The sequence below is a fragment of the Xenopus laevis genome, chromosome 4S (assembly GCF_017654675.1).
Source record: "Xenopus laevis strain J_2021 chromosome 4S, Xenopus_laevis_v10.1, whole genome shotgun sequence".
NCBI classification, from domain to species: Eukaryota; Metazoa; Chordata; class Amphibia; order Anura; family Pipidae; genus Xenopus; species Xenopus laevis.
The window spans coordinates 125,495,839-125,523,282 of NC_054378.1; the positions used below are offsets into that span (position 1 = coordinate 125,495,839).

Sequence of the window (27,444 nt, forward strand, 5' to 3'; positions counted from 1 at the left end):
AAAATCGAAATCATGTAGAAGTCAAGGGCAGATGGTCCCTTTAACAACTGGAACGTGTTTTTCAGTTTCAGGAGTTATTCAACGACAACTCAAAAAAGTCACATTTTTCGAAGCGCCAATTCGAAAAAATTGCACAATTTGAATTGAAACTTTTTTTGAACTTTATGTTGCATATGGAAGCCATGGAAGACATTCAACAGGACTAAAAGGGAAAGGACCCTTCTTCTAGAAACATAAAGAGGAAACATGGCACCTTTATCTATGTTGAGAAAGGAACTTTTTTTTTTAAACAATGAACTTACGCTGGCCATAGACACAAAGATAAAGTCGTAGGAATCGAAGGTTTGGACCGTGTGGATCATCTTAACATTTTTCAAACCATGGCAATCTGTTGTTAAGTCAGAAGACTGCAATGTCCGATCGTTCGCCGGATACAAGGCTAAAATCGGCATGTCTATGGCCAGCTTTAGAATACTACTTGAAAACCCCAGCTAGTTTAGCAAGGATATCCAGTATGTGACCAGCAGTTGATAAGCAGCCAGCAGATAGCTGCCCAAATAAAATACTAATTGGTTGTTTAACCAAGTTTAAAATGGGTGCAATTTGCATCTATTATAACAAACTTGGGTAAAGAAGTTCAGCAACCAACTGATAAAATAGTCACTTGAGTCCCAAGATTGGATGTCAGGGCCAGAATTCTGTAGCTTAATACCAAGTACCATATGTGCGTAACTGTGCAGATTTGGAGCAGATGTCCAGCAACTGAGAACAGCCATAGAATATGAAGCAGAATGAAATACCAGCATCAAGTACTGCTCTGTGTGTTTAACGAGGCCCAATTTCTTTCCTATACATCAAGGGACAGAATAGTGAAAAGTCAGTGATTGTTCTACGCTTCCCTGGGGCCGAGCGCTCTGGAACTAATAGCCATTTGCAGATTAAGCCCACATCTGGTCGTCTCATTCCATTCTTGGCAAATCTCCTTTTAAGTGCATTGGTACAAGAGCAAATCCAAGAAAGAAACCAGAGGGGAAAAAAAGAAAAAAGCCGGCCAAAAGGAGAAAAAGCCAATTAACTGCACATAACTATGGAATTCTTCGAAGGCAGAAGTTCTGTTGGAAAGGGGTTGATGTAAAGTGTCAGACTCACAGTTCTAGATGAAATGTAGCAGTAATAGCCCATAACTGGCAATACAAGCAACTGCAATGTCCTATATCTAACACTGAAGGGTATGTGATGCCTCATTACAAGCTTCTCTTGTCAGAGCAGAAGAAGAGGCTAATAAGGATGAGGATCTTTGTAAATTTTATGCGGAATATTCTGTGAAAATAGTAAAATGTGAAGATGAATTGTATACTAGAGGCCATACACAACAACCCTCCACTTCCTCATACACAGGACCATAAATTACTCCTTACTTACTCATACACAGGCCATACATGGCTCTTCTTAGGTCCCTCATACACAGGACCATGAATGACTCCTTCTTACTTACTCATACATGGGCCATACATGGATCCTCTTATGTCCCTCATACACAAGACCATGAATGGCTCCTTCTTACTTACTCATACATGGGCCATACATGGCTCTTCTTAGGTCCCTCATTGCACAGGACCATGAATGACTCCTTCTTACTTACTCATACATGGGCCATACATGGATCCTCTTAGGTCCCTCATACACAAGACCATGAATGGCTCCTTCCTTCTTACTCATACAAGGGGCCATAGACGGTTCTTCTTTGCTTCCTCATACTTGGGGAAGCGATGTACATGGAGCCAAGAATGGCTTGCAAGGGCAGTAAGCAGTTCCTCTGCATTCCCCGATCTATCAATACACTAAAAACTGTCTGACAATTTGCAATACTGTCATATATTCTTTCCACACACTGCACGGATATAGATTACCAGTTGTGTGTAGCTAACTGCTCAGGTGCAGCTTAGCAACTAGTGGTAAATCTGCCCCCCATGCCTAAGGTTCCAAATGGGTGCCAACCAACTCAGAAGAACCTTGCAGCAGTCAGTCATTCGAGCCTTTAGAATGGTGGGTGCCTTGTGACATTCTTTGTCTTTGATGAAACAAAGACTTAAATGAGGTGCCACAAGGCTAGGTTGCCCCCATACATCACCAGGTTATTAGATTATACATGCCATCGGGCTAGATTGCACACACCCTCAAGCTAGGTTGCACATATATTCTTACCAAAGCAATAACCAACCAATTCCAAATGGCAGAACCTTCATGACACCTTCATGGCCCCGCATGCATTAAATAAAGGCTCCTTAGTCTACACTACAGAATAAAGTTGAGGAAACACTGTTTTAATAGAGTCTTCTTTAGTTATGAATCACATACACCTTAAGAGCCATTCAATAATGCAGAGTTATTTCCCAGAGAACGATTTTCCAGAAGTAATAACCATTCTCATATTGCCGCTTACCTCAACGGGGAATCTTCTGCCATTAATGCTGTGTTCTGAGCCGGCTGACGCATTGCTCTGTCCCCAATGAAATTCCACTTTCTCCGCTTTAAACCTGCCGGGCAGCCCAGCTCCGCTGATAAAATAATCATCCTTCAGGAGAATGGCAACTGCGGAAGAATAAAGGAAGGGAAGATACAGAGTCAACAAATATTGGCGTCCATTATTAAACAGAGACAAATGTTACCAAATCTAATACCTAATGCATTGTTGGTATGGACCATTGAAAAGTCAAGGGGTAATAATTAGAATTGTCCCATTTCACTTTGCCGAAATATTCTCTGACAATTAGTGAAACTGCGAAGAATTAGCAAAATGTAAATTCTGACGCCTGCGTCAAATCTGACGACAACGTTAATTTTAATGCCGGCATTAAAGTCAATGGGCGTCCGAATAATATTGACGCGCAACGGTTTTGACGTGAACGACTTTTCCGGTGCATGTACAAATCTTTTTCGACACCAGCAAATTTTTTCTGCAGTTTCGCAAATTTATTCACCGGCGGCGATACTTGAAAATGTGCCCCATATTCACGCCTTGTGAATTTATTCGCCCATCACTAGTAATAATAACTTATAAAATGAGTCCATATAAATGAGAAGGCGATCTGGCATGGGGCAGTGAAGATAAATATGGTTTCTGCTACTTGAAGGATCAATAATTAGTGATGGGCTAATTTATTCGCAGGGAACAATTTCACTGCGAATTCCCGCGTTTGCTGCCGGCAAATACATTTCTGAAACAGCCTCAAAAATTCACTGGCGTCCAAAAAAACGTCTACCGGCACCCATTTTTTTGGACGCCGGCGGCATTTCTCAAATTTTCCGTTTCGCTAAATGATTTTTCGGCGAAACGGGACAAATTCACTTATCACTGTCAATAATCTCTCATGAGGACCGGTTTTGAAGACAGAGGAACTTTTTAACCTCTGCTTTTGGTTTATTAAGTCTTGCATGGACACACAATATCCGTGTCCATACATGTTTCTTTGGGGCAAATTCACGAAGATTCGTAGTTGCGCCAGCGTCCGCTTTCGCCAGCGATACGCAAATTCCCTAAAATCCAAAGTTGTGCTCAGGGGAAGCGTAAGGTTGCGAAGTTGCGCCAGCATTAATTCGCCAAGCAAAGTAAAGTTACGCTAGCGATGGTTAATTTGCATACGGCGCCAAATAAAAGTTACAATGGAGGAATATGTAGCATCACTACACAAGCCTGGGAAACCTTCAAAACAGCAAATGAAATTTTTATTTTGCCCTACACATGAGCCCACTGTATAGTTAAGGTGCCATGAGTTAGGAAATGTAGGGGGGAAGGAGGGGAGCCCCAAAAATGTTTTCGATCTTTTTCAGCCTATCACCCATAAAAAAAGAAAAACCGCCAGCGTTTTTTGGGACATAGAAAATTTTTTAACTTTTTTTGAAGCAATCCCTATCTACTCTATTGCGCTTCGCCTGGTCTGAGGTGGCGAAGGAAGTCTGGCGTAAAAGGTAGCGTTCAGAATCATTCGCACGTCAGTGAATTTGCGTAGTTACGTCCATTGCGCAAATTCGCCAGGCATAAGGTTGCGAAGTAACACTAGCGAATTTACGCCAGTGTCCGTTAGTGAATCGGCAAATTAACGAAAATGCGCTACGCAAGCGAATTAACGCTAGCATTAGGCGCTTCGTGTTTCGTGAATTTGCCCCTTTGTTACTTGTAGGGATGTACAGAATCCACTATTTTGGAACCCCCGAATCCTTTGCGAAAGATTCAGCCAAATACAGAACAGAATCCGAATCCTAATTTGCATATTCAATTTAAGGGTAGGAAAGGGAAAACTTTTTTACTTCCTTGTTTTGTGACAAAAAAGTCACAGAATTTCCCTTCCCGCCCCTAATTTGCATATGCAAATTAGGAGTCCGATTCGGTTCAGCTGGACAGAAGGATTTTCCTGCTGAAAAAGGCTGAATCCCGAACCGAATCCTTTTGGTGCATCCCTAGTTACTTACAACTTCTAACTTAGACCTGCCAAAAACTTGAAGGTCCTCTTTGCAGGATGCATCAGTTGCCTCACATGACTTGAACCAATTACATCAGATGCTCATTTTGTTATTAACACCACCAGCTGGAAGTGACTGCTCAGTGGCGTAACTAGATGTTATTTGGCCCCACAGCAAGTTCATTTTTGGGCCCCAAAATATTTGACCACTTCTACCAAGATATATTGAAGTTGCCCATTAATTAGGGCCTTACTACACCCCTGGGTACCCCTACAACCATAGGGTCTGCTTCTTCCATAGAAACGCCCCTGCAAATGAACACAAATGCAAAGGAAAAACCATGAACTTGTGTTCTCTTACTCACAACTCTTGACAAATGAGCACATTGCTTATATTTTGCACGGTGTTAGTAAACGATACTTAGGGCCTTTATTCCAGCACAGAGAGAGAGAAACTAGGAACAGAACATCCTGATAAATGGACTATATGTTATTCTTAAAGTTGTGCTACATTTTTCACAAGCAAATACCATTCTTTCCAATTAGGAAACAATATTCCAGTTAATGATAAGCCTGTGAAGATCCAATATACAAAAACATTTGCATTTGCTTAATTAAAACAAAAATAAAAATGAGTTCAGTAGAAATAATCACGTTTCCATTACACAAACAAACAACCCTGTCAAGAGTTTAATAAAGTAACAATTACGAGGTGGCGGATTTCATTTTCAGCCGGTAGAATTGCTGGGAATTATTTCTCGAGTCAAGGTTCCAATTCCAAGAATACGGGAGAGCAGGTGATTGGCAGAAGAAAGTTGGGTATTTATTAGTTTCTCTCTGAATCAAAAAGCAGAATAGTTTTTTTTCTTTACTAGTGCCTGGGATATTTAGTCCCAGGAGGGTAAAGCTGAGGTTTTAGGGATTGTCAAAGACAACTCAAGGGCTGGAGGAAAGCGATGTATCAACTGAAGCTGGATGGGGAAAATTATAAATGATAGAATTTGAAAAAGAATTAAAAAAATTAAAAAGTGAATCTGCATAGCAAAGTGAATTTCTAGTTGTTATAGAGGTATGGGATCTGTTATCCAGAATGCTCGGAACCTGAAGTTTTTCGGATAATACATGTTTCTATAGTTTGGATCTCCATACCTTAAGTCTACTAGAAAATCATGTAAACATTAAATAAACCCAATAGGCTGGTTCTGCTTCCAATAAGGATTAATTATATCTTAGTTGGGATCAAGTACAAGCTACTGTTTTATTATTACACAGAAAAATACATTTTCTTTAAAAAAAATGTTGATGTTTTGGATGTTAACCTGAAAGCTCAGAATTACAGGAAGACCATCTCCCATAGACTCCATTTTATTCAAATAATCCACATTTTTAAAAATTATTTCCTTTTTCTGTGTAATAATAAAACAGTCGCTTGTACTTGATCCCAACTAAGATATAATTAATCCTTATTGGAAGCAAAACCAGCCTATTGGGTTTATTTAATGTTTACATGATTTTCTAGTACACAGATCCAAATAACGAAAAGATCCATTATCCGGAAAACCCCAGGTTCCAGGCATTCTGGATAACAGGTCCCATACCTGTATTATATTTATATTATACATAATATGGTATATTTATTCATACAGTGGATACATTGAGAGGAAACTCAAATGAATTAAATCGACCCAAAAGCTTGAATCGAATTGGATTCAAATTTAAAAAAACTCAAATGTCAGGAACAACTGCAAATTGATCCCAGGACCTCTCCCATTGACTCAAACAACAATTTGGCAGGTTTTAGGTGGCAAATAGTCAAATTCGAATTCATAGTCAGAATATGATAAATCTCTTAAATCTAATTAGGATTTTTTTTTTTTAAAAACTCAAATTCAAATTTTCAATTTGACCCTTAATAAATCTGCCCCTAAATGTATATTGCAGCTTGTATTTTACTTTCATTTTATTTCAATTGTCTTATATATATATATTTTTCCATATATTTGACATCAATTTTAGGGATTTATTAATCTCAGCATATTTTGGCCAAACACTCTGGCGTGGAGCGGCAATAAAAATAATGAAATCTATTTGATAACCCCAGACACCGTTTATAAGACCAATATCTCTAGTTATATTGTCCGTCTGCAGGAAATATGGGCACTTTATATGTCCACAGAATAAAATGGAAACATAAAACTTGTCGAGTAACAAAGGGGGAAAAAAAATAAGTACATATATATATTTCTATATACACGTATAGATACACAATGGCACTGAAAGGCGCCTGGGAAAATATGTCAAAACATCAGAAAAATGGACAATTCAGTCCATTAAGTGTCAAAATGATAAGAAATGAAACCTCCTGCTTTTGAATAAAACATGTAATAGCTTTTGTCACTTTGGCTGCATTGTGCTGGTATCTCATACAAAAATAATCCATTTGGGTCCAGCATTTTCTCTGTTCTCTTTTCCTCCCTGATAGAATCGCGCTCTCTTTTTTTTCCTGCCGTTTTATCCATCTCCCATCAGGGAGTCCATCGCTCTCGATATGTTCTTTGGTAGTTTCTTTTCTTCTGTAGACTCCGCTGACAGGAGGGATGATCAGATAGAACTTGGCTGTTTGTTATTCACGCTCTCTAACTCTACAAATAAGAAATTGTGGTGACACAAAGAGATGTCAACACCATAATGCATTTTGAAAGCCCATGAGTGTGTTGGTTTCTCAATAAACAAGTCTGAGGGTTCACAAGCCTTTTTATACATATACAATGCAGAGCTGCCAAACCACCCAGATTATTTAAGAATTTATACACCAGGTGGAGGGAGAGATCTTGGAAAGTAGGGGTGCACCAGGGCCATGTTTAAAGATACCTCCAGAAGGTATAAAGATCACCTCGCCCACTTTTAGTTAAGCCCTGAACCTTTTTCAAGACCATAAATTGAATCCAAACTGTCCAAGGAATTGGGACAATTAGATACTAAACAGTGACATTACAGATCCTTGCTTCTTACCCAATGCCAACCACTACACCACATATGGCTTGATTTTAAGAAGGTCAAGTCAGATTAGTTGCTAGACAAGGCACCAAATTGTAAGGATTGACTGGGTAGAAGCCAATGTTCTGTATAATTTAAGTTTTTAATAAGGGAAAAAATGTGCACACACACATACCACTGCAGAAAGATACAACGGCAGCAAAAACACAATTCCAGGTTCAGGCCAACAGTCAAGGACAGGCAGCAGACTTAAAGATCAGGCCAAAGGTCAGGACGGGCAAGTACAGAGTCAAAAAACAAGCCAAGGTCAAAACCGGGAGATCAATATCAAAGGGAACAAGGATCAGAAAGGAACAGGACAGGAATGGGGGCAGGAACAAGGCAAGGTTTCCAGATTCAAGGATCAGAAAGGAACAGGAACAGAACAGGAGCAGGAACAGGAACCAAAACAGGATCAAGATCAAGATTTTCATGAGGCTTGAAGTCAGCGGAAGGCCAATAATCCAGCAAGGGGGTATCTGGAAATCAAGCTTAAATAGCCCTCAAAAGAGCAATTGCGCACAGCTGGATAGAGGGCATGGAATACAGAAAACTGAAACAACAAAAGGCATCCCGTCAGACAGACAGACTGCTGCCACACTGCCTCTTGTGGCTCAAGCAGGAGGAACAGTCCCTGGAATTTAACAGGTTCCTGGTTTGAGTCCAGGGAGTTCCTGACACAAAGTTGCCAGTGTGCCCTAACCTTCAAAGCAAAAATGACTTGATTGAAAGGAGACTCCTTTGACACCTAAAAAGCTAAACATGATTTCCAGACTTAAACAAGCCAAACCAAAGGATGATCTATCTAATTCTAGAAGGCTTCAACCAAAGAGATGCATTTTTCACCCAGGTCATGGTTCCAGTTGGGCTGAGCATGAATCTTTATACCTCTCAGGTATATTCTGGGGTCGAATGATTGGGAAAAACGGAGCCTACCAACTAAACAAGATATTTTAGGTGTGCTTAGGCAAAAGGAAGACTAAATGGACCAAAAATGGTCAGTAAGTGAAGACCAACTTCTACAGTTCTTAGATTACTTTCATATGCAATATAAATACAACGTCTTTTGTTTCTTTAAGCATCGTTGAATGGCTGATACAAACAAAGAAACTATTACTCAGCAAACTCAGGAATAAATCCCAAGGAAAAGTGTTACTACATATAGATGCTTTTTCCTCCAACTCTTAGACCTTAAATGTAATATGGGACAGAAAATTGTACTATACTATAGTATTATACTATTGTACCATAAGCCGCCACTAAACACAGAGGCCTGATCAAGGTTAATGCTCCGAGCGGTACATCTGCATTAGGATTTGAATACTACCACTTTATTTTCGATTACGTTACGCATTCCGGTCTGACGTGTATTTAATAAATAATGGAGAACAAATTACCTGGTTTAATGGTTGTATAAATCCCATTTGCACAGTAACAAACTCATACTGAGAAAAGTAATTGCTTCTTCTACAAGTTTTAGACCTCTCTGAAATGAGTACAGGACGATCTTTCCATGGCCTGATGCTCTTAACATGAAGAGCAAGTGAACGCTTGATTTCCGTTTATTTGTACTTAATTTTTTTTTTAAAGTGAAGAAAAGGCTAAGAATTAAAATGTTCCCATTGAAGACAAACTAGAGTACAAATGAAATACAGTTTCTTTGTGGCTGAAACCAGAGAGAGTAGAAAAGTGCTGAGAGAGTAATTTCCATCAGAAAAAGACACCAATTAAGCAACAATGTAAAAATGTAAACGAGCAGTAAAATAAAACAAATAATTCATAATTATTAAAAGACTCTGTAAAACTTTCGAATTTCTAAAACATCATTATTCTCCATATGAGACCTACATTTCCATGTGAGCTTATGATATACAGTAAATTGGTTGTTGGTTTTATTCCATTCTAAACCCTTCGGAGGTCCAACCATTGATTAGGCTCCCCTTGTTCATAACAAGGTTGCACATAACAGAGAACATTGGTGTATCAGTCTTTGAGCCATAGTTCAAAGAATATTTAGGACAACAAACAAATTTTCTCTTAGGGGAAAACTTGCAAATGTTGACCTGCATTTCCCCCATTCTCACCAAATAGACCTTCAAGCTTTGGAATCACTAGTCTAAGGTTAACAGTAGGACAGCTGCTTACCCTACATATAAATGCAAAAACACAACCCTCATTCTATACCATTGGTGTTCAAACTATGAACAGATATACAACACACTTTACTTATAAGATTGTTATACCAAAGGAATATGACTGTGGGATAGCAGGTATAGTAGGGAGAGATGGTGCCTATAGTAACAGTGGATAATAGTCTCTGGGAAGGGAGTGTGACTGTGGGATAGCAGGTATAGTAGGGAGAGATGGTGCCTATAGTAACAGTGGGATAATAGTCTCTGGGAAGGGAGTGTGACTGTGGGATAGTAGGTATAGTAGGGAGAGATGGTGCCTATAGTAACAGTGGATAATAGTCTCTGGGAAGGGAGTGTGACTGTGGGATAGCAGGTAGAGTAGGGAGAGATGGTGCCTATAGTAACAGTGGATAATAGTCTCTGGGAAGGGAGTGTGACTGGGATAGCAGGTATAGTAGGGAGAGATGGTGCCTATAGTAACAGTGGATAATAGTCTCTGGGAAGGGAGTGGGACTCTGGGATAGCAGGTATAGTAGGGAGAGATGGTGTCTATAGTAACAGTGGATAATAGTCTCTGGGAAGGGAGTGTGACTGTGAGATAGCAGGTATAGTAGGGAGAGATGGTGTCTATAGTAACAGTGGATAATAGTCTCTGAGAAGGGAGTGTGACTGTGGATAGCAGGTATAGTAGGGAGAGATGGTGTCTATAGTAACAGTAGGATAATAGTCTCTGGGAAGGGAGTGTGACTGTGGGATAACAGGTATAGTAGGGAGAGATGGAAAGGGGACTATTTTTATAAGATAGTATAGAAATTAAAATTTTGAACACAGATTTGCAAATTATACCAAACAATTATTTTCTGCAAGAAAGTCTACTTTTTATCTCATAAAATGACATTATAAAGACCATAAAAGCCAACAGAAGAAAATCGTGCGGATTCCTTAAGCGTTAGCGTGACTGATTTCATGTCAAGGAGCCGAGGGATTAAGCAAAGGTTTTAAACAGAATGGTGAGGTTGCAAAGTGATTCATTCACAGCGTGGCATAATTCCAAGTTATTTTATTTCAGCTGTATATTTTATAAGATATGTAGCTTTGCATTACTCACTGATGGAATCAATCGAACATTTAACAGGCAGCTTTAAGTGTGAAGGGGAAAGGTTTGTATAGTAATGTTGAAGGATTGGCCTCTGTGTACAAAAGAATCTGTTAGTAGAGTTGTAGGATGTCCATTTTCTCAGTAGGTAATGACAGAGCAGCACAGGGTTTGCCAGTTTAAAGGACAACTAAACTCCCTACTTTCAGTTTTTAAGGCACCACTAAAAGTGACCAGCTACTCCCTCTAGTAATCGCTCCCTCTAGTAATCACTCCCTCTAGTAATCACTCCCTCTAGTAATCGCTCCCTCTAGTAATCACTCTACTCTCATTTTATTATTTTGTTTTTATGCCTCCAACATGCACAATGTCATCTTTTCATACTTTTATTAATTCTCCATTGAACACAATTCGCAAATAGCGTCTTCTTTCCTCATTTGGAGATAAACCCACATAATGAAGGCTTTGTGTGCACCCACTGAAACTAGCATTATTTTACATAATGCATAATGTTATTTGAAAATGTAATATGATTTTGTGGGCCTCCCCATGTTCTGAATAACTGGATGGGTTTGGGATTTATTGTGGATGACAGACTATGTAGCTTTAGGCAGTGTAAATCCTTGGCTACAAAAGCAAATAAATGAATTCCTTGTGTATAAAATGGCATCAACTCAAGATAACTTAACTTTGCCTCTTTATATGACCCTGGTAAGGCCTCACCTTGAGTATGAGTTTTGAGCTCCAGTCCTTAGGAAGGATATTGAAGAGTTGGAGAGAGTGCAGAGACTAAGTGCAACTAAACTGACGAAAGGAATGGAAGAATAAAGCTGTAAGGAAATAATTTGATGTTTGGGGTTGGTTTCTGTGGAGAGACCATCAATTTGCTCCTAGCCTGTACAAAGAGATCCCAAAACTAAGGCAGCATAGGTATTCCCCTGTACTAAGCATAATTCAGCAGGAACAGTCCCCTAAGTTTGCTGATAGTCTGTACAGAGAGATCCCATAAAACTATGGCAGCATAGGTATTCCCTGTACTAAGCACAATTCAGCAGGAACAGCCCCTAAGTTTGCTCATAGTCTGTACAGAGAGATCCCATAAAACTATGGCAACATAGGTATTCCCTTGTACTAAGCACAATTCAGCAGGAACAGCCCCCTAAGTTTGCTCATAGTCTGTACAGAGAGATCCCATAAAACTATGGCAGCATAGGTATCCCCAGTACTAAGCACAATTCAGCAGGAACAGTCCCCTAAGTTTGCTCCTAGTCTGTACAGAGAGATCCCATAAAACTATGGCAGCATAGGTATTCCCTGTACTAAGCACAATTCAGCAGGAACAGTCCCTAAGTTTGCTCCTAGTCTGTACAGAGAGATCCCATAAAACGCAGCATAGGTATTCCCCTGTACTAAGCACAATTCAGCAGGAACAGTCCCTAAATTTGCTCATAATCTGAGAGATCCCATCAGTATCAGTATAACCCTGTACTAAGCACATAGCATATTATGATGCACACGTGGAAGATTGGACTGGACTTCTGATTCTCCCCAGTACACAAATGCAGAAACCTTTATAAAGAAAAAAATATTACCTGTCTTCCCTGTGTTTTTCATCCAGGTTTTGTTAGAAGACTCATTGTCAAATCCCTCAAGTTGCAGCTCCTGGAACTCATCTCTGATGTGTGTGCTGTAATCAGAAATGTCTATGGGAGACTGGTGCATTCCCCCACAATCCGTGTTAGACGTCACCCAGTTGTCGGGACCATAGACACCTATGGAAAGAAACATACGAAGTGAGTGAGAACCAACTATGTTCAGCTTGATAAACGTTCAGCTAAATGGCACCTGCAGACCAAACATATCCCAAGGCTAAGGCACATCTTGTACCTCTGCAATATTCAAATGTCTACAAGGCGCGTATAATAAAGGGAAATCGAAAGTCATTTGGGCTGAACAGCGTCTCACTGCGCCTCCAGCAATCGAATAACCATTTCTGAATGTTCTCTGTTAAGATTAGATTGTCAACTGCCGGCAAATTCACTCCCGAGAGAACCAGGAATGACTTCTCGGGGCTGCAGGACATTATAACTGGGGATTGTTTCCAGCAGAGATTCGTTTCTAATGAAAGGTTCTTGTAATGCCAATGCAGATAATGCACAAATACAGCACCGGACAACCGAACCACGTTTCCTTAGAATGCCGAGGATAAAAGGTCAAATTGAACCTCCTTATTCTAAGGAGTTTCTATTTAAAGGGATTCTGACGTGATTTTTATGATGTCGTTTTTATTTCTAAATAAATAATTTGCTCCACAATATCAAATTTCATCACTGAAACAATAAATATTTTTAGTTGTAATATTGGTGTGTAGGTGCATCTCAAGTCATTTTGCCTGGTCATGTGCTTTCAGAAAGAGCCAGCACTTTAGGATGGAACTGCTTTCTGGCAGGCTGTTGTTTCTCCTACTCAATGTAACTGAATGTGTTTCAGTGGGACCTGGATTTTACTATTGAGTGCTGTTCTTAGAACTAACAGGCAGCTGTTATGTTGTGTTAGGGAGCTGCTGTCTGGTTATCGTCCCATTGTTCTGTTGCTAGGCTGCTGGGGGGGGGGGGAAAGGGAAGCAGGCCCAGATTTGGCCCGTGCCTAGGTCAGCAAAAATTTAGGGGTGGCATGCCGCCCTGCTGCTTCCTAAGGAGCACTGGGTGCGCCGATATTTAAAAGTGCAATACAGTGTGTACAGGGGTCGGCGCTCGGTCTGTGCAGCCACAGCTAGAACCGCACGTCCGATGGAGGGGGTGTGCGCAAAGCTTTCACACTGGCCTCAGGGCGCCGCTTGAATAAATCCGGCCCTGAAGGGAGGGGGTCATATCACTCCAACTTGCAGTACAGCAGTAAAGAGTGACTGAAGTTTATCAGAGCACAAGTCACACGACTGGGGGCAGCTGGGAAACTGACAATATGTCTAGCCCCATGTCAGATTTCAAAATTAAATATAAAAAAATCTGTTTGCTCTTTTGAGAAACAGATTTCAGTGCAGAATTCTGCTGGAGCAGCACTATTAACTGATGCATTTTGCAAAAAAAAAACCAAAAAAAAAAAAAACTTCCCATGACAGTATCCCTCTAAAGGGGAGTGACAATGTGGAATAAATGCACATTGACGAGTTGCTTAGAACGACATTTTCTTTCATTATTCAAAAAACTGTTTTTACGTGGAGTTTACCTTTTAAAATAAATGCACCATTTAAATGAAAGTCAAAGAACCTTGAGCTGCAGAGGGAACAATGGAGTGCACAAGGGCAGAATATACCCAAGAAGGAGGAAGACCCTTCTTTAATGTATTTCCCATTTGGAAAGAGGTTATACAGGTATAGGATCCGTTTTCCGGAAACCTGCTATCCAGAAAGCTCAAAATTATGGGAATGGCTATCTCCCATAGACTCCATTTTACCCAAATAATCCAAATTTTTTAAAATGATTTCCGTTTTCTGTGTAATAATAAAACAGGAGCTTGTACTTGATCCCAACTAAGATATAATTAATCCTTATTGGAAGCAAAACCAGACTATTGGGGTTATTTAATGTTTATATGATTTTCTAGTAGACAAAGTATGAAGATCAAAATTACGGAAAGAGTTGTTATTTGTAAAAACCCCAGGTCCCGAGCATTCTGGATAACAGGTCCTATATTAGGTATTAGGAGAAATGGATCTTATTTAACCCACAGTTACATTTAATGGCCATTCAACATCAGCAGCCGTTATGGGTGCTTAATTGGCCAAAGGGTTTTTAAAGGGGAAATACACATATCTATGCCCACAATCCCTAAAGGAACAGTCACACCGATGAAGAGATACCGCGGCCTCCCCCCAAAACTCATTTATACAACGAGGCTTATTTGTTTACCGATGTGGCTATTTATTGTTGGGAGAATATTTATCACCATCCAGGAAACACCCCCAAAACAGAGCGGAAAGGAGATGAATAAAACATGACCATCAGAAATAGATTGCCAGCACATTAGGCGAGCACAATGAATTCTGAAGCATGGGAGGAACGTACGTTTCCCTCTGGATATGGAAAGAATTGACAAAGTACAAATCAGAAGTCAGCGGCAGTTCACAGTTTAGGGAGATTGGAAGCAAAATCGTGTAGAGCAGAATAGGGGGGCCTATAATGATTGCAGACTGCTAACCTGGTGGGGTTTAATGGAAAGATGGTGGGGTTACAGGAGTATCTAAGCAGGATCGGGGGCACAATGTGAACAGGTAGGTGTATGTTTGGCAATCAGAATTATTAAGTCCCAATGTTACTTCAGCTCTTGCTAAACTACAAGTGTTGGGAGCTGGTACAACAACAATTTGGGAGATATAGTGTGGCAAGGACTGTATCAATACATCTAGTCTTACCATCTTTTCTTAATTTAGAATCTTTATTGCCCTACTATTTCTCTCGCCCTCCATCTAGTCCTACTGTCTCCAATCCCCATCTTCTTTTCATTTTTCCATCTTTACCCACTGATCTTGCCCTACTGCCACTACAGCGCCCAACTGCATCTCTCCCACCCTACTGCCTCCATCTCGCAGCTCTACTGACTCCATCTCTCCCTCCCTACTGCCTCCATCTTTATACCCTACTGCCTCCATCTCACCGCCCTACTATCTCCATCTCTCCCACCCTACTGCCTCCATCTCTCCCTCCCTACTGCCTCCATCTTGCCACCCTACTGCCCCCACCTCTCCCTCCCTACTGCCTCCATCATGCTGCCTCCATCTCTCCAGCCCTACTGCCTCCATCTCTCTCACCCTACTGCCTCCATCTCTCCCACCCTACTGCCTCCATCTCTCCCACCCTAATGCCTCCATCTCTCCCACCCTAATGCCTCCATCTCGCCACCCTGCTGCCTCCATCTCGCTGCCCTGCTGCCTCCATCTCTCCCTCCCTACTGCCTCCATCTTGCTGCCCTACTGCCTCAATCTCTCCCTTCCCACTGCCTCCATCTCTCCAGCCCTACTGCCTCCATCTCTCCCACCCTACTGCTTCCATTTCGCCGCCCTACTGCCTCCATCTCGCTGCCCTGCTGCCTTCATCTCACCGTCCTACTGTCTCCAACTGTCCCACCCTACTGCCTCCATCTCGCCGCCCTACTGCCTCCATCTCTCCCACCCTACTGCTTCCATTTCGCCGCCCTGCTGCCTCCATCTCGCCGTCCTACTGTCTCCATCTGTCCCACCCTACTGCCTCCATCTCGCCGCCCCACTGTACTTTCTTCCTCCCTGCAACTAGTGCTGAATAGGCCCCCAGTGCTATGTGCAACTGCCCCTTACAAGTAATGGACTGACAGAGATGAATACAGCAGAGTTAAACTTGATGGATGTCTATTTTTGCAACTGAAATTAACTTTGTCATTAACCAGCACCAATACAGTTAAATACAAAACAATAAAGTCCTTCTCTTCCTGTAGCCGACGCAATATTTGAGAAAAAAAACATCTATTATTAGAGAGAAGAAAGGAAATTCTCTGACCTCACATTACATTTAATATTCCGGCTGCATCCGCACATGAATGGGGTAACAGCAGGTTTAGAACAAATAAAGTCATGTCTTAACCTTGATTTTGTAGCAAGAGTAATTGTTCCTCTGCACTTGCCTTCACATTACAACTAAGTTTTCCTCCTGTGATAGTGTTGGATTTGCTAAAAATGGAGTCAAACAAGCAACAGGCAACTGAACAAGACAAATTAAAGGATAAGTAAACCTTTGAAATAAATGAATGTACAATTGACTATGGTGCTATTCTTAGAAATTTTGCAATTTACATTCATTATTAATTTTCTTTTTATTTCAAGATATTAAGGGATACATGTACTGTTAATATGAATGAATTGTGTTCCAACTGCGCCACCTGCTGGTCAGATTCGGTCTAGTCCTGTCTGACCAGCAAGTAGTCAATGAATTTGTCAGGAGAAAGAAAGAGCATGTTCTTCTGCTTAGGAATAACATTAGAAACCTAGAGAAGGGCTGCCTTGGTGCTAGACATAAGTTGGGCAGGAACATGGGTATCATCCGCAGCTCAGGAAGGGATTCTCTACTTTAAAGGTTACCTAGAGCCTATAAAAAGAACATTGCTGGAAGCTTACGGGGTCAATAAAAACTGAGGTTACATTTGCCATATAGACAATTAATTCTGATTCAGAATGAAATAGTTTCTATGCTACCCTTTAATCTGTGACATAAAGGGGCAGATTTATCAAAGGTCGAGGTGAATTTTTGAATGAAAAAAAAAAATCTAATTTAGAGTAAATTTTGTGTACTTCGACTAGGGAATATGAACAACAAAACTTAAAAGGGAGACCGTTTCAGCTCCTCGATATTCCCTGAGCCAGGTGCTCAAATCCTCAGTGTCACATATAGTTAACTAAAAATATATGGACGGCACTTCTGGGCAAGGTTTTTATTGACAGGTTGGCTGTACAATGCCTAACGCGTTTCGGGAATAGTCCAAAGTCGATTCAAATTTGTAAAAATTTGTAAATTCGAATTTCGACATTTATCATGTACTGTCTCTTTAAAAAAATCAATTAGACCATTCACCATCTAAAACTTGCCGAATTGCTGTTTTAGCCTATGTGGGACCTCCTAGAATCTATTTGGAGTCAATTGGTGGACTTTGAAAAATCAAAGGTTTTTTTGGGCAAAACTTTCAAATTCGATCGAATGAGCTATTAATTTGATTCATACGATTCGAATTCGACTGAAAACTGACCTAATCGATCGAAAACAGAGATATTCGCCCCAAAAAAAAACTTTGACTTAATTTCGGTTGGTCTTTGTGAATTCGAAAAGTTTTTCTAATTCGAAATTCGACCCTTGATAAATATGCCCTAAAGTATTTATGATCTATATTGTAAGTGGGTCCCTCATCTCAGGTAAGTGACAGCAGTCCAGATCATGTGTTGGAAACCAACAGAAAAGAAGATGAGTAGTGATGGGCAAATTGATTTGCCAGGCATGGATTGGTGGTGAATTTCTCCGGAGAAAAAAAAATTCTGCAACAAAAGAGTCGCTTGTGTAAACATTATGGCGCATAATAATTGTGTCAAAAAAATGTTGACGCCCATTGACTTCAATGCAAATTTTAGTAGTTCCGCAAATTTTTAGGTGAAGCTAAACGGGACAGATTGGTCTATCACTAAAGATGAGGGAGCTGGTGGCCTTAGGGTGGTAGAGTAGTCCAACACATGCTTAGGAGTAGACAAAAGTATTTTTCAAGAACCTTGGCATTATAAGTAGTTTTTCAAACATTATATATCTTCATTTTTCCTTCTCGTAACACACTATCCAAGTTCTGCGAATGAATCCCAAGACAAATGTGCCCAAATGTCTTGGGATTAATCACCTTATTGAGTATAAATGATCTCATGCTATGCCAAACTCATCATATTGTTCATCCATTAGAGGGAATTCTCCTCCAAGAGCAATCCATTTGTTACACGGGTGACATTCATTATTTGTACATCCCTCGGATAACTATAATAAGTTTCACCAGCTACCAAATTCCAATGGAAAACAAAGCTAATGCTCTCTAGAAACGTAGGGATAACGATCGTGGTCAATGATAGCGAAACAGCTGAACCAGCGATATGTAGCAATAGAAAAGATTTTAATGAATAACCCTACAGTTCTTCCTACCCAGGTTCATCATTCATCTACAGCAGAGAGTCTTGAGATTGGCTCATTATGAATTGAGTATAGACGTCTCTGAGAAGAACCTTCAAGCAACAAGGGCAAAGAACCTGATGACCGTCAAGAAGAGAACCCTTTGAATCATAACTTTGGGGACGGGCTGCAGTGTCATTTAAGTGACCCATATGACTTAGAAGATGCTGAGCTGGCAGTTGGTAGCAGTAGAAAAGAGTAAACTGTCACCTTTTTTGAATTCCTTCTGGTTTACATGTTGTGCATTCAGAGAGAGTTTACGAAGAGAGTTGGAAGACGTAGAAGAATATCAATAAGCCTACTGATTACACTGAAGAGGTGTGGAAGAAAAATATAAACCAACCTTAATAATGAATCATAAATAAATCCAATTTCTAGGTGTAAAACTGGCACTGGCAGAAACTTCCCCAATGAAAGGATATTGGACACATTTCAGCAGAATCAATAGTGTGGCGTAGTGGGTTTTAGCAGACCTTTCCCATTAAAGTTCCTTATAGGATCCTTTACCTGGAAAGCCGTTGAATTATGGAATAGCCATCCCCCTTAGTCCTTTCCATAATTCAGAGCTTTCTGGATGATGGATTTCTGAATAAAGGATTCCATACATATACTGGTATTGGACCAGAATGCTCAGGGCCTGAGGTTTTTCCAGATAAAGAATCCTTCCTTAATTTAGATCTTTATACTTTGTCTACTAGAAAATCATATAAACATTAAATAAACCCAATAGGCTGGTTTTGCTTCCAATAAGGATTAATTATATCTTAGTTGGGATCAAGTACAAGCGACTGTTTTATTATTACACAGAAAAAGGAAATCAGTTTTTAAAAACGACCTTTCGGTAATTTGGAGCTTTCTGGTTTCCGGAAAACGGATCACATACTTTTTTCACTGTTATAATAAGACAGAACCTTGTACCTGATCCCAACTAAGATATAATTAATCCTTATTGGAAGCAGAACCAGCCTAGTGGGTTTATTTAATGTTTATATGATTTTCTAGTAGACTTAAGGTACTGGAAACAATTTCTAAGACCCAGACCCGACCCAAACCTGCAGCCCGCGACCCGAATCACAACCCGCATATGTACCCACTTTGATCCGCTACCCAACCCGGCCCTGCAACTGTCTTATCTGCAACCCGCTGACCACCATCAAACAGGAAGTGATGTTGCTGCAAACAGGAAGTGACATCATAAAAAGTGGGCGGGACAGAAACACGTTTTGCAAAATTTTAAAAGGACTAAAATATATAACATAAGATAAGAAATTTAGATGAGACCCGCAACCCGCATCTATACTTGCACCTGAAAATCCTAACATCATTCCGCAGGGTTCACGTGTTTTTTGCGGGTAACCGACCAGATGTCGGACTCTATCTAAAGGTAGGAAGATCCAAATTACAAAAAAATCTGTTATCTGAAAAACACCAGGACTTGGCATTAAAGATCTTGGTGGAAACTATTTATACGTAGAGTGTGGCGACCACTGTGGGCCAACTGGGTAAATGAAAAATTGGTTTGGGTTTTTTTTTTTTGGTGTTCCAAGAAAATTATATACTTCTAAATATCTATATCATAAGACATTCTATGGACAACACGGAAAAGTTAATTAAATAACATCTTGTTTCATTTAATCTCAACATTTAATGCGGCTAAATTAACTTCCAGAAAAGAGAATGAAGTGTTTCTAATAAAACTGGAAGCCGCAGCATATTAGGGTTAATTGTTTTACAATTCATTCCCAATACTCAATGTGATTATTTGCAGACATTAAAATATCAGAGTTTGGAGAGAAAGAACTGGTTCCTCCAACAACAATACGTCGGGGTAATAATTCAAGTTATCCAACATTTGCCTGCCGAAGCTTTTTTGAATAATGTATATAAATATCGTTTTTTTTACACCAATTATCTCAATGCAATGATAAAGGGCAACTTTCTAATATTAGCATTACCTTAGAGCACAAAGATTTGTACATGAATTAGCGGATTTAATTAAGCACTTAGTCATTTTACAAGAACAAGTGACAGCAGTGCCCTTTTAATATGGAATCTTTACCGAGATAAAAAATTCATGTTTTATTTTTAAATCCTAGAAAACTGTAGGACTCAATGCAAACAATTAAATGTTAATAAGAATACAGTGATGAGCGAATTTGTCCCATTTTGCTTTTAAAGCCAATGAGCATTTTTCCTTCAGGTGACTTTTTTTTGTCTCGACAACAATTTTGTCTGGGCGACTTTTTTGTCAAAATACAGAAATTCGCTGCAAATCCATGCCTGCCAAAAATATTCGCTCATCGCTAAATAGAAGGATTTTACACTATTCATGAATATTGTGGTGGTTTATTTTTTTAAGGTTTTCAACATTTTACTGAACCTGATTTTTTTTTAATTTATCAGTGGAAAGAGTTGTAAAAATTCAAATGATAACATTTGCCAGCTAAAACCTGCAGAGCCTCTATGGGTGGCATCTGAGTTACTGATGTGCGGGTCGACCTGCGCCAAACCCGAACCCAACCGGACCCGTCCAGTCCCCTTCCATCTATAGCTAAAAGATAGACTACAAAGAGTGGTGGTAAATGGAACATTTTCTAATTGGACCAGTGTTGTTAGTGGAGTACCGCAGGGCTCTGTACTAGGTCCCTTGCTTTTCAACTTGTTTATTAATGACCTGGAGGTGGCCATTGAAAGTACTGTTTCTATTTGTGCAGATGATACTAAATTGTGCAGAACTATAGGTTCCATGCAGGATGCTGCCACTTTGCACAGTGATTTGTCTAAACTGGAAAACTGGGCAGCAAACTGGAAAATGAGGTTCAATGCTGATAAATGCAGGTTATGCACTTTGGCAAAAATAATATAAATGCAAATTATACACTAAATGGCAGTGTGTTGGGAGTTTCCTTAAATGAGAAGGATCTAGGGGTCTTTGTAGATAACACGTTGTCTGATTCTGGGCAGTGTCATTCTGTGGCTACTAAAGCAAATAAAGTTCTGTCTTGTATAAAAAAGGGCATTAACTCAAGGGATGAAAACATAATTATGTCTCTTTATAGGTCCCTGGTGAGGCCTCATCTGGAGTATGGGGGCAGTTTTGGACTCCAGTCCTTAAGAGGGATATAAATGAGCTGGAGAGAGTGCAGAGACTAAGTGCAACTAAACTGGTTAGAGGGAGGGAAGACTTAAATTATGAGGGGAGACTGACAAGGTTGGGGTTGTTTTCTCTGGAAAAAAGGCGCTTGCGAGGGGACATGATTAGACTTTACAAGTACATTAGAGGACATTATAGACAAATAACAGGGGACCTTTTTACCCATAAAGTGGATCACGTACCAGAGGCCTCCCCTTTAGACTAGAAGAAAAGAACTTTCATTTGAAGCAACGTAGGGGGTTCTTCACAGTCAGGACAGTGAGGTTGGGGAATGCACTGCCGGGTGATGTTGTGATGCTGATTCAGTTAATGCCTTTAAGAATGGCTTGGATGATTTTTTGGACAGACATAATATCAAAGGCTATTGTGATACTAAGCTCTATAGTTAGTATAGATATGGGTATATAGAATTTTAATTAAAAGTAGGGAGGGGTGTGTGTATGGATGCTGGGTTTTCATTTGGAGGGGTTGAACTTGATGGACTTTGTCTTTTTTCAACCCAATTTAACTATGTAACTATAGATCTATAGACACCTGATCCATCCATCTGTGATGTCATGAAACATATAGAGGCTTTCAGAGGAGGAGGCCGTCTTAAGGTGGCCATACACGGGCCAATAAAAGCTGCAGACAGACCGAGTCGGCAGCCTATTGGCCCGTGTATGGGGCCCCCCGACGGGCTTCCCCGATCAAGATCTGGCCGAAAGTCGGCCAGATCTCGATCGGATGGGACAAAAAATCCCGTCGGATCACGGCCGCATCTGTTCGTTAATGCGGTCCCGCGATCCGACTGCCGTTCCCATTCGTTAGGATCCGATCGTTGGGCCCAAGATCGGATCAGCCCAATATTGACCACCTCAAAGTGGGCATATCGGAGAGAGGTCACCAAACGAGCGGATCTCTCCGTGTATGGCCACCTTTAGACTGGAGAGTGAAGAACAGAAGATCTCAACTTGATTCAGAACAAAGACACCATTAAACTCTTAGGGCAACGGCACACTAAGGGGGTTATTTACCAATAACTACTACTACTCAGCCCAAATCCGCACTGAATTTTCCCCTTATTTATCAATACATTTTTCCAAAAATTTCTTGTTTAGGGGAAAACCGTAAAAATTGTGAAAAAATCCGAATACCGCGACTTTTTCAATTTGATGCCGAATACCTCAACTTTTTTGGATTTGATGCCCGAATACCGCGACTTTTTTGGAAACCCAGCGCAAATCAGTACATCTTCGGGGGACATCTGCCTTTGACTTCTACATGAACTCAATAGGTCTCAAGTGGAGTAACCTTCAGGTTTTAATAAATCATGAAAAATTTGAGGTTTTTTTTCCCCGACAAAAAAATTGTGTTTTCCTATTTAAAAGGCCGATGAGAAAAAGACTGGACTTTAATAAATAACCCCCTAAGTGTTTCTCCACTGGTGGAGAACTGCCCGACATTCTTCTGTGCCAATAGCCAATTACATAAAAGCGGTGACAGGCAGTTTCCAATGACAGGTGGAACAAAGAGGTACAAGTTATAAAAAGTTTAAATTTGAATGTCTAAAAACATAAAAAAGGAATAATTATTAAAAGGGAGTAATTATCAGTAACAGCTTCCCTTTAAAGAGGCTGAATGTGTGACCCAAACCAAACCCACCCAAAACCCTTTATCCATAAATCTTTAACATATGGGAAAAACAAAAGCATCCTGGATAACAGATCTCATATATAAAGGGTAGGGATGGGCGAATTTCGTCAAAAATTTGCCCATCCCTAAAAAGGGGGAATACATAGTAAAATGTTGGCTGCTGTCCTTGGTGCTGAATGAAGAAACAGTTGCTCTTCTTCGTCACTGCATCGCTCATCAATAAATCTCATTAGCAAACAAATGTGGATTCTATTTCTGACAAATTTGAGGGAAAAAAAACCTCATCTCATGAAAAGCTTTGAGAAGAGCGACGTATTCAAGATCTTGCCCACGTGTGTGTCTAAGCGAGAATCCTCAGCCACAGCTGCAAATAGACTAATCACATGGATCAATTCCTTCAAAAGACTTTTAAATAATATCCTTTAAAACATTAAACAAAGGGATAAAGGATGACCCATTTGTGCACACACTCATTTCACGCTGAACTGACTTCCTAAGGAGGTAACAATGGAGGAACAAATCTCACATTTAGGAGCTTTAGGCAATCTTCTGTGTATCCAAGGGGAGTGGGGGGAAAAGGAATTGTTTGGACTGCTGAGATTTTTTTTTAATGGTTTCACAGTTGCATCTCCTGATTATTGATACGTGAATGATGGATATTAACATCCAGAAATGATATAGACCAAGCAGGAATTTGATTCTCCCTGGAGTGACCTTATATTCTGATCATCTTTGATATCCAAAACCTACCAAAAACTATACCTGCTATCCCACAGTCACACTCCCTTCCCAGAGACTATTATCCACTGTTACTATAGACACCATCTCTCCCTACTATACCTGCTATCCCACACTCACACTCCCTTCCCAGAGACTATTATCCACTGTTACTATAGGCACCATCTCTCCCTTCTATACCTGCTATCCCACAGTCACACTCCCTTCCCAGAGACTATTATCCACTGTTACTATAGGCACCATCTCTCCCTACTATACCTGCTATCCCACAGTCACACTCCCTTCCCAGAGACTATTATCCACTGTTACTATAGACACCATCTCTCCCTACTATACCTGCTATCCCACAGTCACACTCCCTTCCCAGAGACTATTATCCACTGTTACTATAGACACCATCTCTCCCTACTATACCTGCTATCCCACAGTCACACTCCCTTCCCAGAGACTATTATCCACTGTTACTATAGACACCATCTCTCCCTACTATACCTGCTATCCCACAGCCACACTCCCTTCCCAGAGACTATTATCCACTGTTACTATAGACACCATCTCTCCCTACTATACCTGCTATCCCACAGTCACACTCCCTTCTCAGAGACTATTATCCACTGTTACTATAGACACCATCTCTCCCTACTATACCTGCTATCCCACAGTCACACTCCCTTCCCAGAGACTATTATCCACTGTTACTATAGGCACCATCTTTCCCTACTATACCTGCTATCCCACAGTCACACTCCCTTCCCAGAGACTATTATCCACTGTTACTATAGACACCATCTCTCCCTACTATACCTGCTATCCCACAGTCACACTCCCTTCTCAGAGACTATTATCCACTGTTACTATAGACACCATCTCTCCCTACTATACCTGCTATCCCACAGTCACACTCCCTTCCCAGAGACTATTATCCACTGTTACTATAGGCACCATTTCTCCCTACTATACCTGCTACAAAAATAATACAAAAATATTATTTCCCAAAAATTTAAATAAAATGTTCTCATAACAAAAGTGTATTGGGCTGCAGGCCATCATAATGCAGCTTTCATTCTCTCCCCTTATGCATTTACAGCAGTGAATCACAGTTTTGTATTTGTTTATGAATATTTATAGCCTGGAACATAAATTAGAACAATATTTAGAGGCAACTGAAGGCAACACAAATGGCTGATTTGGGTTTTTATTATATTACATTATCATACTGTCAAGATAAATAAAGCTGAAATCATGATCCGAGGCGCCGGTCCCCTCCTATTGCTTTAATCCAAATCGGACCTTTATAAATAAATGGTGTTATGTCCCCGGCACTGCAAATTATACAGGGCATCATTTATCAAATACTACATTATGATAATGTACCCCCTACTGTAAATGATAAGGATATTAGAAGTCACTGAGGGGTTGTTCTGTGACCATATAAAGGCACAAGGCTGCAGTCTGAGTTATACAGGGAACTCTGAGTATCACTCATGTATTATAAGGGATAATGTACCCCCTACTGTAAATGATAAGGATATTAGAAGTCACTGAGGGGTTGTTCTGTGACCATATAAAGGCACAAGGCTGCAGGCTGAGTTATACAGGGAACTCTGAGTATCACTCATGTATTATAAGGGATAATGTACCCCCTACTGTAAATGATAAGGATATTAGAAAGTCACTGAGGGGTTGTTCTGTGACCATATAAAGGCACAAGGCTGCAGGCTGAGTTATACAGGGAACTCTGAGTATCACTCATGTATTATAAGGGATAATGTACCCCTACTGTAAATGATAAGGATATTAGAAGTCACTGAGGGGGTCTCTGACCATATAAAGACACAAGGCTGCAGGCTGAGTTATACAGGGAACTCTGAGTATCACTCATGTATTATAAGGGATAATGTACCCCCTACTGTAAATGATAAGGATATTAGAAGTCACTGAGGGGTTGTTCTGTGACCATATAAAGGCACAAGGCTACAGGCTGAGTTATACAGGGAACTCTGAGTATCACTCATGTATTATAAGGGATAATGTACCTTCTACTGTAAATTATAAGGATAGTAGAAGTCACTGAAAAGATCTGACCATATAAAGGCACAAGGTCAAAGGCCAAGTAATACATGCCTATTATCTGCAGAATGGTGGAGCTTTTAGTTTATAGGTATTGGCTAAAAGAGAATAAACACCAGTACAGCTTTCAGTCCGGTGGCGCTCATTGAATTCCCACGTATTTATACGCTTAGTAATTCTTGGCTTTATTCACATTGATTCTCCTTTTCTGTCTCAGCGGGATGTAAATAAGGATTGAAAAAAAATGGAATATCTGAAAACACCTGATAGAATTGCGTCCAACATACAGCGCATGGAAGCCATTCACACAAGCGACGGACTTATCCCCACCAAGCACACGGCTCTTATCACCGGCTCCCACAATCCTGGCAAGGGAATGAAAGGCGTCACCAAGGACTAAAAACTTCACCATATCTAATCAGCCTTTTTTATACAACCCTTACAGCATTAATAAGATAAACATTTCATAAATTGGAACTGGAAAATCTTTATACAAAATGAAATAAACTAAATCCCCAGATCAAGAAAAAGAAAAGGAAAAATTCCGTTCTTCTAGAGTACGATACCCAAGATTCTAAACATGGTTTATCTTTAAAGGGAAAGCTGGTCAAAAATGTGTAAAAGGGAAACCAATGCCAACAAAACATATAGTTTTCAACTGAAAAAAAAAACAACAAACATTCTCAGGTAGACAATTTTTCATTTTAATTGTATTGTTAAGTTTCTCCTAAGTCTGGAAGTTTTCTGGTTTGAGTAACATAGAAGAAACTTCCCATATTTTGTGTGGAGCCTTAGAAGGTCCTTCAGCTGTTGTTATCTAGAACTCTCAGCACTTCTAGAAAACCTTCTACAAAACTGATGTTGTTTTTCCCATTATTGTCATCTTGTCCTACTTCCCACAACTTGACCTACTGCTGCCATCCCACCCTACTATATGTATATATATATATATATTATAGTATAAAATCAGATCAATAAAATCATATCAGGACAAAGAGCTTAAGTGCTATGTGGTAAGAGACATAGTGGGAAGGAGAGCTTACAGTCTAAGTGGAGGCTAACATACAGGTACATATTGGAGATGAAAACGTGCTCAAGGTAAGGCATAGTCAGTAGGCAGAGGACTAGGCTAATGTTCTAGTGCTCCAAAAGGTAGACTCTTAGTTTTTTATTGAAGATGTTGAGAGAGGATTCCTTATGGAGGAATTCAGGGATGAAATTCCAGAGGTAAGGAGCAGCAAGATAGAAGATGTGGATGGTGTGAAGAGAAGGTGGCTCTGAGAAGAGCGGAGAAGATGACCAGGAACGTATAGTGAGACAAGAGAAGAAATGTTGTGAGGAGCAGAGGAGTGAAGGGCTTTGAATGTTAGTAGAAGGAGTTTATATGTTATCCTTTGCTTAA

At 40.2% G+C, this 27,444-nt stretch overlaps 1 protein-coding gene across 2 annotated transcripts in view; it reads right to left on the reverse strand.

The window, feature by feature from the left end:
- Positions 1 to 27,444, reverse strand: part of ptprg.S (protein tyrosine phosphatase, receptor type G S homeolog) — a 350,843-nt gene that overhangs the window by 183,853 nt on the left and 139,546 nt on the right. For both annotated transcript variants that reach the window (XM_041561822.1, XM_041561823.1), the window contains exons 3-4: positions 12,317 to 12,496; positions 2,444 to 2,592 (exon numbers count right to left, since the gene is read on the reverse strand). In XM_041561822.1, coding sequence (XP_041417756.1) covers positions 2,444 to 2,592; positions 12,317 to 12,496 — 329 coding nt within the window. The remainder of the gene's footprint in view (positions 1 to 2,443; positions 2,593 to 12,316; positions 12,497 to 27,444) is intronic.